The sequence below is a fragment of the Perissodus microlepis genome, chromosome 7 (genome assembly GCF_051167445.1).
Source record: "Perissodus microlepis isolate ML-2025 ecotype Zambia chromosome 7, ASM5116744v1, whole genome shotgun sequence".
Lineage (NCBI taxonomy): Eukaryota > Metazoa > Chordata > Actinopteri > Cichliformes > Cichlidae > Perissodus > Perissodus microlepis.
This window is the reverse complement of record NC_140467.1, coordinates 29,448,136-29,461,877: the sequence shown is the minus strand read 5'-3', so window position 1 is coordinate 29,461,877 and position 13,742 is coordinate 29,448,136. Positions and strand designations below refer to the sequence as shown.

At 38.7% G+C, this 13,742-nt stretch overlaps 1 protein-coding gene across 1 annotated transcript; it reads right to left on the bottom strand.

The window, feature by feature from the left end:
* Positions 1–313: 313 nt before the first annotated feature.
* LOC146383351 (leukemia inhibitory factor receptor-like) lies at positions 314–11,292 on the bottom strand. The gene is made up of 17 exons (XM_084934558.1): positions 11,007–11,292; positions 9,644–9,789; positions 9,402–9,552; positions 9,051–9,314; positions 8,613–8,739; positions 7,752–7,897; positions 7,527–7,672; positions 7,275–7,437; positions 7,126–7,187; positions 6,618–6,840; positions 6,025–6,204; positions 5,843–5,944; positions 5,605–5,763; positions 4,288–4,416; positions 4,093–4,186; positions 3,931–3,997; positions 314–3,600 (listed from the first exon to the last, which is right to left on the bottom strand). Exons 1-17 carry the CDS (start codon positions 11,068–11,070, stop codon positions 3,133–3,135), a joined length of 2,691 nt encoding a protein of 896 aa, XP_084790684.1. The 5' UTR covers positions 11,071–11,292; the 3' UTR covers positions 314–3,132.
* Positions 11,293–13,742: the final 2,450 nt, after the last annotated feature.

The window sequence follows — 13,742 nt, the reverse complement described above, 5'->3', positions numbered from 1 at the left end:
ATATGTGTAATTTCAGGAAGGGTAGAAACAAGTTTTTCTTTTTATGATGCACATCAAGTATAGCCAATTAAATTTCGACTTTAGGTTGTTTTTCTTTTTTGCCTTGTTATTTAAGATTTGCCCTCTGAGATCAGCTAACGAGTCATCGAAATGTGAAAAGGTGCCTCAACTACTCAGTTGTAGTTAGAGTAGATTGCGCTTGCAGCTCCTGATGATAAATCTACTGAAATAAAAGTCAATCAGGACATGCAGGAGGAGTAGAGGTACTGCAGAAATACACCAAAGTACAACTGCTGTGTAAATGCACTTGTATACTTTGCACCCCAGACATGTAATGTGTGACAGCTCATTATCATCAGTACTGCAGTGCTGGCTCCATCTAGTGTTCACTATTCATGCAAACATCACCACAGCAGATCATCATGGTGCCGTAATGTTTCTCTCTAAACCAAAACTCTTTGAAGGTAACCAGGCAAAATCAAATCACATTAAAACACTTGAAGCGTCTTGTTTTATTGGTTTACAGCATTGAATCAATCGTAATTTCTTGGTTCTTATAAACACAGATCAACAGCAAAGACCTCTCAAAGCTACATGGAACTATTCACATTTTTTCAATAAGGTAGGGCACTCATAAATACATAAAATACACATAAATCAGTTTGTCAGTTCTGAGATCCTCTATTGTTCATTTTCTCTTCGCTCCAACATGATCAGCTCAGTTTCTGTGGTGATGGCAGTCTGATTCAGACAACAGCACTAAATTGAAAATGCAAACAGCTGACATTTGTACAGAATTCACAGGATTCACATGAAAATAAATCAGGCTTTAGAAAGGCTTTTCTCAAATGTCTGAGTGGAATTTCTAGATACATTTTCTTTATTTACACCGTTGGCTTTTAATTGTCCAACAAACAAAATGAACAAAAAGCTAATTTTAGACTGTTCTAGAGGCCAAGTGGGGACCTCATGGAAATCTCTGGATGACAGGGAGAAATGTGTATTCACTGACAGGTTTCTGTAAAGCCAGATAGACAGCAGAGTGCTGCAGTCACCTGCGGTTTGCATTGAAGATACTGACTTGTCTAAAAACACATTTGCTCTACTCTTCAAAGTAAAAGTTACACAGTTGGAAATGTGTTGTTTGCAATGTAAGGCACAACTTTTACTTTGAAGGAAAAGAGTCAGTTTTTAGCATCACACTTTTCACAGTTTAACTCGAGCTCAGAGGGTAGTTATTGAGTGTCTGCAGGCAAGGCAGTATCTTCCATGCAAACTGCTGGCAACCTGCAATTGCAAGATTTTCGATGCAGCACTGTATAGCTTATCGTGACCAATTTCACCCTAGTAACTTCCATTAGTCACTCCAACCAGCCTGTAATGCAGACCAGGGATTCCATTACCATTACCTGTATTTTTATCAGTGTATGAGTGATTGCTATTTAGGGGGTTGATGTGTGTTAGCAGTCCTCAACTTTTCCTAGTTGCTTCCTCTGGGGTAAACCAATGTGCCACAATAGGGGAGTTTAGGTTAGGGTGTTTCCAATATACATCACTGAATAAAGCACAAATGTTGTTCAAGCTGTTATTGGAGTTTGTATATGTGTAAATATGTCTTCTTTGTATTATATTTTGGTTTGATATTTGTGTATGTCCTTCGACGCATATATTAAACAAATATGTAAGACTGCTTTCTTCCATTTACGCAACATCTCTAAAGTTAGATATATCCTGTCTCTTAGTGACGCTGAAAAACTAGTTCATGCATTTATTACTTCCAGGCTGGACTACTGTAATTCATTATTATCAGGATGTCCTAAAAACTTGCTGAAAAGACTTCAATTAATCCAAAATGCTGCAGCAAGAGTACTGACAGGGACTAGAAGGAGAGAGCATATTTCTCCTGTTTTGGCTTCCCTTCATTGGCTTCCTGTTAAATCGAGAATTGAATTCAAAATCCTGCTTCTCACATACAAGGTCTTAAATAATCAGGCCCCATCTTATCTTAATGACCTTGTAGTACCATATCACCCTATTAGAGCACTTCGCTCTCGCTCTGCAGGCCTACTTGTTGTTCCTAGAGTATTTAAAAGTAGAATGGGAGGCAGAGCCTTCAGTTTTCAGGCCCCTCTTCTGTGGAACCAGCTTCCAGTTTGGATTCGGGAGACAGAAACTATCTCTACTTTTAAGATTAGGCTTAAAACTTTCCTTTTTGCTAAAGCATATAGTTAGGGCTGGACCAGGTGACCCTGAATCCTCCCTTAGTTATGCTGCAATAGACGTAGGCTGCCGGGGATTCCCATGATGCATTGAGCTTTTCCTTTCCAGTCACCTTTCTCACTCACTGTGTGTTAACAGACCTCTCTGCATTGAATCATATCTGTTATTAACCTCTGTCTCTCTTCCACAGCATGTCTTTATCCTGTCTTTCTTCTCTCACCCCAACCGGTCGCAGCAGATGGCCGCCCCTCCCTGAGCCTGGTTCTGCCAGCGGTTTCTTCCTGTTAAAAGGGAGTTTTTCCCTCCCACTGTCGCCAAAGTGCTTGCTCATAGGGGGCCATATGATTGAGTTTTTCTCTGTACCTATGAAGCGCCTTGAGGCGACTTTTGTTGTGATTTGGGGCTATATAAATAAAATTGAATTGAATTGTATGTGGATGTGTATTTTTTTCATTTGTTTCTTACCCCAGATCTGGGTGGTCTCACGTGAAGCGAGTATAAAAGGAAGCCAGCTGCAGTTGAAGGTGTTGGTTAGTGTGTTGGTGTTACGTTTTATTCTAGCCTGCTGTCGTCTCTTTAAATCCACAACTGACCGCTGGCCAAAGTGACACAGCTGTAACCAGTAAGGAATCACATATTTTCCTCTTGTGAGAAATGGTTGACAGGTGATTTGAACGCACAACCTTCCTGCAACAAGGTGACAGTGCTAACTTGCACCACAACACCACCAATGTACAGAACTGAACTAAAATGTATTGCATGCTTTTAATTGAAGCTAAACATGAAAACAGTAGAGCTCCTTTGAACATCTAGCAGGTCACTGTGTGGATGAGGGCAGCTTGTGTTCTATGCAGTAGTTAAGGTCTCTTCAAGTACGTGTGCAAGGCTTAAATGTGTTCACGCATGCAGCCGCTATTTGGAAGTTTTCTGTGGTAACAAAATGTATGTGGACACACAGGAAATGGGACTGTCTGGTTCCTCCTCTAACTCAGTTGTGGTAAAGGTCTCTTCAGGACTCTGTGGCTGGCATTCACTATCAATTATAGGCATCCCCTCCTGGATCTCGGGATGTGATTGTGACTCCTGGTCCTCACCCTGTACTATCAGGTTATATGAAGGGTTAGGAAATACATCATTAATTGGAAAAGATGGCAAGCCTGGCTGAGATGTGAGGCCTGTAGTGGGTAAAGTAAGGCATGGCTGGAGTTTCTTCAGAGGCTTATTGTAGTAACCTTTGGGAGTCTGAGAGAAGGTAAAAGGCATGTAGTCCTGGCCAACAACAGGCTGTGGTGGTCTGAATTTATCATGTAGTTCAGGAACATCCAAGACCTCACTGTAGTGACTCTGATCAAAGGGAAGATGACGAACTGTATGTTCATCCTGAAAAACAGAGAAAATGACCTCACATTCACAGGAAAGACATCTGGATCCATATCGATTATGATGATGCACTATACAAGGAAACCAATAAATAACAGAATAGTACAAATGTGTAGTGGACATTATAGCATTAGCTAGCTAATGCTATAATGTCCAAAACACTTCAAATGGCTCTAAAAGTGAATCAGCAAAAAGTGAGTCAGTGTGCAAACATTTGAATACCCTGTTAATGCGCCCAACTCTACATCTGAAATATATCTGAGAGTTAAGTTGAACTTAAGTTTGGCACCAGAAACTAATTGGTTAGATTAGGGACCAAAAAAAACTTACCGGTAATGCCAGCCACTTTTCAGTCAGCACCGGCTTTGGGATTGGAGGACAGACTTTGTGCTTGATGCTGTTGGGAGAAAGAATGCATTAAAATAAATGCCGGACAATGATTGGAAGCAAAAGTGGACAATATTTCACAGAAAATGTATATGCATTGCTTACCGTGCCCAGTGTCTATAGCAGATAATTGTGCTGACAGACAGAACAAGAAAAACTGCTCCCAGGGATATCAATGTCAGCATTATCAGTTGATCAGCTGGTGAAAACAATGAATCACATCAAGTAAATCAAAGAAAATGACAAATGTTGACAGTCTTACTAAAGAAAATAGTCCATATGGGGAAATAATTAACCCACCCGGGGGATTCAAGGTGACATTGATGGATGAATTACCACAAAGTCCAACTGCTGTTGATGCTGTCACCGTAAAGGTGTACATACTGATGTTCAGGTTCTTTGCAGTGAGGCTGGTGGCTTCAGGATCATCTAAATCAACACAGAGTGACCGCCATTATTACAACATAAATACATGTTTACGATCATCGGGCAACACTGGAGACTTACTTTATTTATCTCAGTCACAAGCTAATCTTTGTGTGTGGAGAAACAAAACCAGGACTTTGTTATCAGAAGAGAAACTTAATAGTGTGATTAAAGGCCATTACACAACAAGTGCTTTGCAAGAAAACGGCACAAAATTCTAAATATTTCAGATGCGAATTCGTATTGTGTACATACACACAGAAAGCTTTGTGTTTTTCTGAAAAATATGTCCTTAAAAAAAAATCACACTGTAAAAGCAATCAAAACATGAAGTGATGATAGCTGGTCCTAAAACTTTGAACCAGAAAAAGAAGAAAAGATTCTGGTTTAAACCAGGAGGTTGTATCACAGCCGCATTTGAACATACTTAAGGATCACAGTGTGATATTTGTTTTGAGCTACAGCGCACTAAATGCAGTGGTCTAATTGGTCAGATCTGTGTCTTTGCATCCATAGAATCAGAAAAATGTTTCATGGTTCAAAAAAAGAAAAGCCATAAGTTCATTGAGCAAAATTACATTGTTGGTGTGAACAACTGTATTAAGAATAGGTAAACCTGAAAAATATTTATAACACACAAAATATTTGCACAACCTTTGCGCGTCCAGTGTGTAAAGGCTTTAAGTGTGCCGTCCTACTAGTGCCAGCGATACATTTATAAAGAAACTCAGCAAAATATTGTGTGCAATAAAGAACAAAAGGATTTGGCTAAGAACATAATTATTAAAACTTTTTTGTGTCAGACACTTCCCCCCCAATCTGATCTTTTCTGCAACCAAGTTAAACTGTTATAATTCTTAGTTAATTTATCCAATTGCAGTCATACTTTGCTTAAATCGACAGACTGACACCACAAAAAAGGGGGACTTGGTTTCTTTTAAACTTGCACCACAAGGGGGCATTATATAAGTCTATGTTCCATCCAAATACTCTTTCATTTCTCAAACTCAAACACATTTTGAGGCACCGCTGACAGTTAAACAGATGCTGGCAAGAATGTTCATGCTGAGGATCCTCGTAGGTGGAGAGAAAACTCATCGTATGGCAGGACGTAAACAGGAAGCTGATCCTATACTTAATGTCCACACTGAAATCTTAGCTGGCCTGAGTGAGTATGCCTTCATACTGTACCTGTGCTCACGTTAAAAACATTCCCGCTCTTGTCCTGGTAGTAGAGAATATATCCATGGATGGAAGCAGTCTGCTTTTCCAGAGGTATGGGCTCCCAGGATACCTCAACAGCCGAGTCTTCCTGTTTGTTTTTCAGTTTAAACAGCTTGCCTCCTATTTCTGGAAAGATGTGACATGCATAAAATACACTGCTGTTTGAACCATCACATTTTGTGAGAAATCACTGAATCAGTCTTACTGGTCTCTCTGATGTAGCCCTCTCTTCTCTGTAGTAGCACCGCAGCTCCCTCAGTGCAGGCGTATATGGACAGCAGGTATCTCCGACCATCTTCAAAGTTCTCTGGAACAACAAAAGGAGCTGTGCTGAAACAGATGCAAATATGATCTGCAACAGTTTTGTAGGCAAAGATGAGAACGTACTTGAAAAAATTGTGGTATGAGTTCTGTTGGGAGGCACTTTCATCCACTCGAAGGAGCAATTACCGAAGACTGGACACCAGTCCACTATGTAGCCACAGCTGGCGTAAGGACTATCAGGCCAGGACAGGAAGAAGCTACCATTGCTGCCACTGATCCAGGAGGTCTTCACCTCGGATGTATCTGAAAAATACTCTTTAAAATTAGATTTTACAACATACTCCACTTAAAAAAGGAAGAGGTTAAATCAGTATATATAGTTAAACCTTGAGAATTTTTCATGGGTTTTGAAAGCAGTTTAATGCACTTTTAAGGCATTTAGCTTCCCTTTGCAGACCAATAAAATGTGCAAAAATGTACATACTCATCATGACTTGGATATATAGAATATAAACACAACAATTACAAATTTGTATACTTATAATAGATATAATCTCAATCATGTGATCATGAAAACTGCTATTCCTTTTCTGCATTTGTTCAGAAAACCCTTTGCTTACAGCCTTCTGCACAGATTAGATAAAATCAAACCTCTTCCCCAAATGGAAATCAAAGTGAGCTTATCTGTAATGTGTGGTGCTCTGTTAGCTTCATACCTAGATTGCGGCGGGGGATGATGATGGTCGATGGTGATGAGCTGCCGTTTATGTTTCTAGCCGTGACAGTGACCATGTACTCCTCACTGGGGTCCAGCGTGAGTGTAAGACTGTGATTGCTTCTGGACACGTTGGTTTGGTTTGACTGATTTTTGTCTTTGGTCTTTGCCCAGGACACTTTGTAGTCAAAGATTTCTCCATGGCTCTGATTGGTCAGTGGCACCTGTGGAGAAGTAACACCAAGACCTAAAATGGTAACAGTGTCCTCTGAAACATCACTTTCTAACTGTATAAGATGTTGCACTGATATTTTTTTTCAAATAGATTTAATAAAGATATTTTTTTATTGCATCAAGTTGTGAGGAAAAAAATGAATTCAACATGCAAGTACCAAAAGCTCTAGTTTTTCTAAAGACCACTTGAGGCTGTCTCCAAAACAAAGTCAGTTTCCAGATTTAGACCTTACCAAGAGGCCTCATAAAAGCCTTGTAAGCCAACTTGGACTCACCTTCCAGGAGATTACAGTCTGGTCTTCCTTCACCTTCATCCACACGTCAAGAGCATCTGGAACTGTGGTGCAACCAGACAAACAACATCTGTTACATTCACACATTTTTAAAGTCTTTTCTCTTAAAAAAAAAACAAAAAAATACTTACCATCACCCTTTGTGCGGATTTTGACACTTTTGCTCCAGTCACCCCATTTCCAGAAATGCTGTGATGTTCCACATCGGACCCTCACGTCATAGTCCCAGTGTGGTATCAAGTCCTTGATGACTGCAGCTGTGAGGCCAACTCCAATGCTTTCAGTCTGGTAAACCTACAAGGACAAAAATTATGTTAGCTGACTTCAGTGAAGACTTTTACTTTGAAAAGCCAATACCTAAGGTTTCTTTTTAATCTACTCACTATGGTATTAGAGTTTCCATCACTGACATCTACTTGGCATGTGATGTTGAGATTACTGTACTTCTTCACAGTCCAGCTCCATTTCAGACTGATGTTTCTGGGGTTCACAGTTGAAGCTGCCACTTCGTCTGGCGCAACCATGTGCACTGAAATAAGAGATCACAACAATCAGCTGATCTCTGATTAAAAATAGTCATTTTTCCCTCATTTTGTCCAAAGTTTTACCTCTTTTGGTCAGGTCCACCCTGTCATGGAGCTCGAGCTTTCCCAGAGGATTAGTGACTGTTAAGGTCCAGTTCCTCTCAGCAGCATCCAGCTCCACTTTTTGCGAGCATTTACCCAATTGATGCATTGGTCCAATGTCGCATGGGCTAAAATGTAAAAATATACACTGCTTAAATATTAACAACAAAAAAAAATCGAAGAACCCAGCAGGACTGCTAATTTTTTATGGAAGCAAATAAAGGCCCTTTCTCTCACCAGCCTCCACCGGCAGATTTTGTGAGCATTTTCCCAATGCTGTAGTGCAAAAGCATAAGTAGCTTAAATCTTTACCACAAAGGCTTCTGTTGGCTTCTCTGTTTACCACAAAGTAAACACAAAGTATGATGCAGTACTTGATACTACTGTGCCTGAGCGTGGTATCCATTTAGCCCATTAGCTTTCATAGTGAGAGAAAAAGAAAAAGACAAACTAACCGATGTTTGTGCATTTTGGACTGTATATAACAAACATACTATAAACATAAGAGATTTTCAGTGGTCCCAACTGCGGCCATTCACATATTCCCGTCTACCTCACTACTCCAACAGAGGTTGCTTCATCAATTATTCAGAAAGGGAAAATGAAATGAAATCTAGTACAACAAAGACATTTATATGTAAAGCAGGGAGTGACTGTATAATAGCGCTGATTCATACTGCGCATTGTTATAGAAGAGTGAACCAACTGGAAGTTTATGGGAAAGAAATATTTTTCTGAAATCAGTAGTCAGATTACATTTTATTTACTTATTCTGACTAGCCTTTCTTTAGTCCCATACTGGAGCTCATTGTTACAACAGAGGTGTTGTGTATTTCCTTTTACCTTCCCTGGAGCAGGTATTTTCTTCTCACTTCTTCAACATCCTCTGTTTTCCTTGTTATATTCCAAAAACAATGGATGGATTCCAGATCCTGGGTTTCACACTGAAGACTACTGTCACTAGGGGGGTCTAAATTTAAGGGAAATTTCAAGAAAACAAAAAAGAAGAACCAGCATTTAATTACAAGGTACATTTGACAAAACCACAAACCGCCCTCAAATGCTACAGTGCAGTGAAAAAGTATTTGGCCTCATTGTGCCAAATTTAAATGTTTCAAATCATCAAACAAATGTTAACAATAGACAAAAAAAAAGAGTAAATACAAAATACAGTTTTTAAGTGATGGTTTTGTTTATTAAGACAAAATGCTATCAAAAGCTCCCTGGCCTGTGTTGTGTGTACAGTAATTCCTTTTTCTCAGTACTTTGTGTCATACTTACATCCAGCATGAAAACTGGCTCCGTTGAGGTCTCCTTTGGTTGTTTCACATTCTACATCCCTCCAGTTTTCTGATTGTTGGTCCAGGTGAACAGTCAGGGAGTGCACATGTTCACTGATCTTTGTAGTTGTTACATTAGTGCCTTTATAGTTGAGTAGATGTATTGTTTTAATACTTTCCCCATCTGGCACCATGCAGCAGAATGTGGCTGTGCTGCCCACCTCGAACATTTGTTTTTTTGGGAGAACCAGTATTTCACCCTGGTCTGAAGAAGCACAGTGATAAGAATAAATGAGACTGTAAAGTGTTTAAGAATGATGAAAAGAACAAATGAATTGAACTTAATATTAACCAGGTAGCGTCTTCTGCGTCCATGGGCTTGATTGGTTGTTGTATTGGGACCTGAGCCGGACTGAATGGCGAGCACACTGCAATGGTAAATGGGAAGTCCATTTCCAGGAATGAGTAGATCCTATCTGTGCAGGTGCCACAACAACTTCACCCTACAACATTATCATAAACAAATTATAGCAAGAGCTTTTTGTTTGGAGGCTACAGAAGTGAGGATTATAGTTACCCATAATAATCTCTTACTTTGTGTTCAGGTTTGTCTGCAATGAGAAGCTGCAGCTTGTACACAAGCCCATCTCGTATCGCAGAGCAAGAAGGGTCATCTTCCCACTTTAACAGGAAACTCTTGTAGTCAAAAGTCACATTCTGAGGTCCACAACGCAAAACACCTAAAGGAAGTGACCACAGGACATTTTATGGTTAAAGTGGAACACTGAGCAATTCCTGAGATAAAAAAGACATAGTTAGGCTGTCAGTGAGTACACAGACTCATACTGATATTTTGTTAATGGCCTCTGGTATATAGCAGACACAAACAGTATCATGAACAAGTATAGTATTATAGGCACGTCCATTATGTCTGCCAGATGGGGTGACTAGGACACTAAAACACTGAGGCTTAAAAATGCAGAGTCCAAAATCAGTGGTTAAATCGTGGTGCCTGTATCATTTTTTGGGAGGAGCTGAGAGTAAATATAAAAACAACTTACTAAGTAGACATTTGAAAGCTCTGCTCTATTTTTAGACTTGACTGATGAGGAATAGCAAGGGAACACTTTAGTTTCGGGGAATAACAGGTGATTTTCTGTACTGATTATGTTTTTTTAAAAAAAGCAAGATGAAAAAGAAAAAGCCACTGTGCAGTCATGTGATGCTGTACAGCTAACTGATGTGTGATTTAAGGGCAAAGATGATGCGCTGCTGGTTTGTAAAGTCTTTTTTCAAAGCCACTTTATCAAGTCATTGAACATATTTGTCCACACATGGATGTCTGCTATATATTTCTTAATAATACACTAATATTTTTCTCTACAAAGCTGAAACAGAGTTTTTGGGTTCTGTCAAGAGAATTAACCACACAGGAAGTGATATTATTTGTCAGATATTTGCATTTAAAATGCTCAAAAACTGACAGACAGGAACAAGAAATCCACACAAATTAGTGGAGGTAAAGAAGATAGCTTGCAGACTTGTCTGCACCAGTCTGCCAGTTACAATGACCTTGGTTCTGAAAAATTGCAAACTTTGAACATTTATGTGAAACAAATTTGAATTATCAATTTGATTCAGAATAGGAATTAAGAAAAAACTATCATTTATACACACGCAAAATGTTTAAAAAGAAATGATGCACATATTCTTTCACATCCACAAAGATGAGTTCTTGGGCCACCTATGACCACACCTCCACCCTCGCATGCTGTAACTTTATCTTGCTGACACGCACTATATTTGTTTGTTTTATGACCAGTAAGAATCTGCACATAAAAAATATCCTGTATACACAACTACAGCGTTTGCTGAAAATGGAGATTTCTTTACTAAAAATATCAGATACTTTCTGTACCTACAGATTGTCACAGAGGTTAGAGGATGACATACTCACCGTCTTCTTGTCCATCTTGTGTGCTTTCTCTGAAGAGTGAGAGCAATAACAACCATGTGATCATGATAATAATAATCCTGATAATCCTCGTTTAGAGCTGTTTGTTTATTTAGATAGAAAAAACCTTCAAGAATTCAGCCGAGTAGTTGCGGTGATAAACATCAGCTCGTCAGAGTGGTTGAAAAGCAGATTCCTGAGGCTTCTTTCATAGAAACAAAAGCATGTTCACGGGGAAGTTTGGGTTTTATTTGAAGAATCCGAGAACAAAGACTCAAACAGGGAAGAGTCACAGTGTTGGTGTCAGGTTACTCCCTGTAGCCTCCCTCCCTTCACATATACAATATGGAAATCCATTTGATTGTGAAATCCATGTGGACCCCACCACAGGAAATGGAGCATTATGTTCTCGTAAATGTGACTCACAGCAGCGAGCTCAGACATGCTCTGATGCTCCAGAAAAACATCGGTCGGGGAGAATCGGGCCTTAGATTCTGAAAAACATGATAATTCCAAACTTGGCATAATGACAGGACCTGCCGGCTCTGATTTTCAGACCAGTTATTGTAAAGTTAATTTAAAATTGATTCTTTGCTAAGTTCTCTGAACACTGGTTCATCCTTCTAGTTAAGTGTTTTTTTTTTTTTATGCATGAATGATTCATAGTTCAGTGTTAAGTGGTAAAACATTTCTCTGAAAACAGCCAGGTACGATGACTGGACTGAAAGTGAGAGCAAAAGCAGACAATGTCCAAAGGAAAATGCTAGAAGACCATGAAAAAGTCTGAAGAACTAATGGTTAAGCTCACTTGACCCTTTATACTGGTGCTGCAGTTGTGACATCACTTTTAGGGCACACTGCTTTTTATGAAGTTAATAACTCGGCACTCCAGCATCAAATCCAAATACTTCTGTGAGTTCTTGCACAAAGTAAATAAGCACCAAAAACCACATATTATTATTATTATTATTATTATTATTATTATTATTATTATTATTATTATTATTATTAATAATAACAACAACATGGCAGACAAAAAGGCTACTGCTGATGCTTTAAAATGTGGAGTCCAAAATGGTAGCTCTATTGTTTACATACAGTCTATAGTCAAAATTATGTCATTTTTATGATTAGCACCCTTGCTAACCCTGCAGCCAAAACATTTCATGTATCCATAAATAAGTAGGTGCCTATCAAAGAAAATTCCTGTTATTCCTGTTGAAAGCTCAACATGTACAAGTATGAGATTTCCATTAGTTTACTCCAATAACTGAAACAAAGAATTATTTATCTGCATAAAAACGGAAGACCATCAGCAAAGGAAACTGAGGCCATGAAGACCAGCATTAACACTACAGTTCTAGGGAAAAATAAATCTCATTAACATGTATGTACATGCACTTTGTCTCTTTTACATTAAATTGCACAGAAATTAGCAACACTAAATCCCTGACCTCCAAACTCATATTAAAAACAATTTTAATCCCATTTGTCAAAATTTTATGGTAGGTAATATGCAGAGGTGGCAAAAGTACAGACTTTCTTTACTTAAGTAGAAATAAACTGTGTTAAAAACACTCCAGTAAAAACGGAATTATTGAAGAAACTTCTTTACTTAAGTAAAAGTGAAAAAGTGCCTACTCTGAAATGTACTCAAAGAAAGTAAAAAGTAGCTCCTTAAAGGACAATTCTACTAACCATTTGTGTACAACTGAACCTTGTATAGTAATGTAACAGTAAAATGATATTTTAACATATCTAGAATAAAAAAAATCTTCTAATCTAAATTCTAATTCAAATCTGGTATGTAGGACACAAGGAAACAAATCATTTAAAAAATACCTACTTTCTGTTGCCTACATGGTAGAGGGTGACTTTGCCTCCATACCAAAACGGTCAAATGAGAACAGTCAGGGTTTACAGTAGGATTCAGCAGGTGGGGAACACTATGATCTCTGTAGTGGCTCAGCAAAGGGAACATATTGAGAAGTTAATAATTAAGTTAGAATTAAGCAAATTAAGCAAATTCTCTTCTACACTTGACGTAACCTAAATCTGACCATGAGTACCACAGCCACTGCACCAGTCCAACACAGAGCTTTACTGTGAGCTCACCACATTAATGCAAGCTAACCTGTTTATCTTTAAGAAAACTACACAGAATTTTCATGCTACGTTTCAATAAAACTGAGCAGAAACTTCACGGTGTGGGTTTCTATGCCTGAGCAGCTCTTGTAGGCCATCACTTTTGTACTTCAAAATCACTGCCTTAACAGTGAATTAACTTTTTTTTTTTGTTTGATTACATACTTACATTGCATGAGAGTTTATTCACAAGAGTGTAACAAAGATCCATAGATTATTTCTCTGCTGTTGGCTAACAGCAGCTAACAGATAAAAACAGCAGTTCTTTCTGACAAAAAAGTTCAGGATATTCTCAACAACTAACCTCAGTATTAATATCATCTGTCAGAAGTGAGTCTCACTAACTCATCATCAGCCCATCCAGTAAACAGTGGAATGACAGCCTACCCGGTCCAACAAAGAGCTTCACGGTGGATCAGGTCGGGAGCAATTTTGCTGTCTGAATTCACTAACTACAGATGAACACTGGCTAGTTTTGGGGGTAACTCTGGGATAAAAGTGTATAATACTGACAAATATTTAATTGACAAAGATCCAGTTTATTATTTAGTGCTGATATTATTCAGATATGTTAAAATATTGTGCATATACAAA

Coding starts and splice junctions, on each gene's coding strand:
- LOC146383351 (XM_084934558.1), bottom strand. CDS start 11,070: ATGATCACATGGTTGTTATTGCTCTCACTCTTCAGAGAAAGCACACAA. Junction 8,740..9,050: donor AGCCAGTTTTCATGCTGGAT/GTAAGTATGACA, acceptor CCTTAAATTTAG/ACCCCCCTAGTGACAGTAGT. Junction 6,205..6,617: donor CATCCCCCGCCGCAATCTAG/GTATGAAGCTAA, acceptor AGTATTTTTCAG/ATACATCCGAGGTGAAGACC.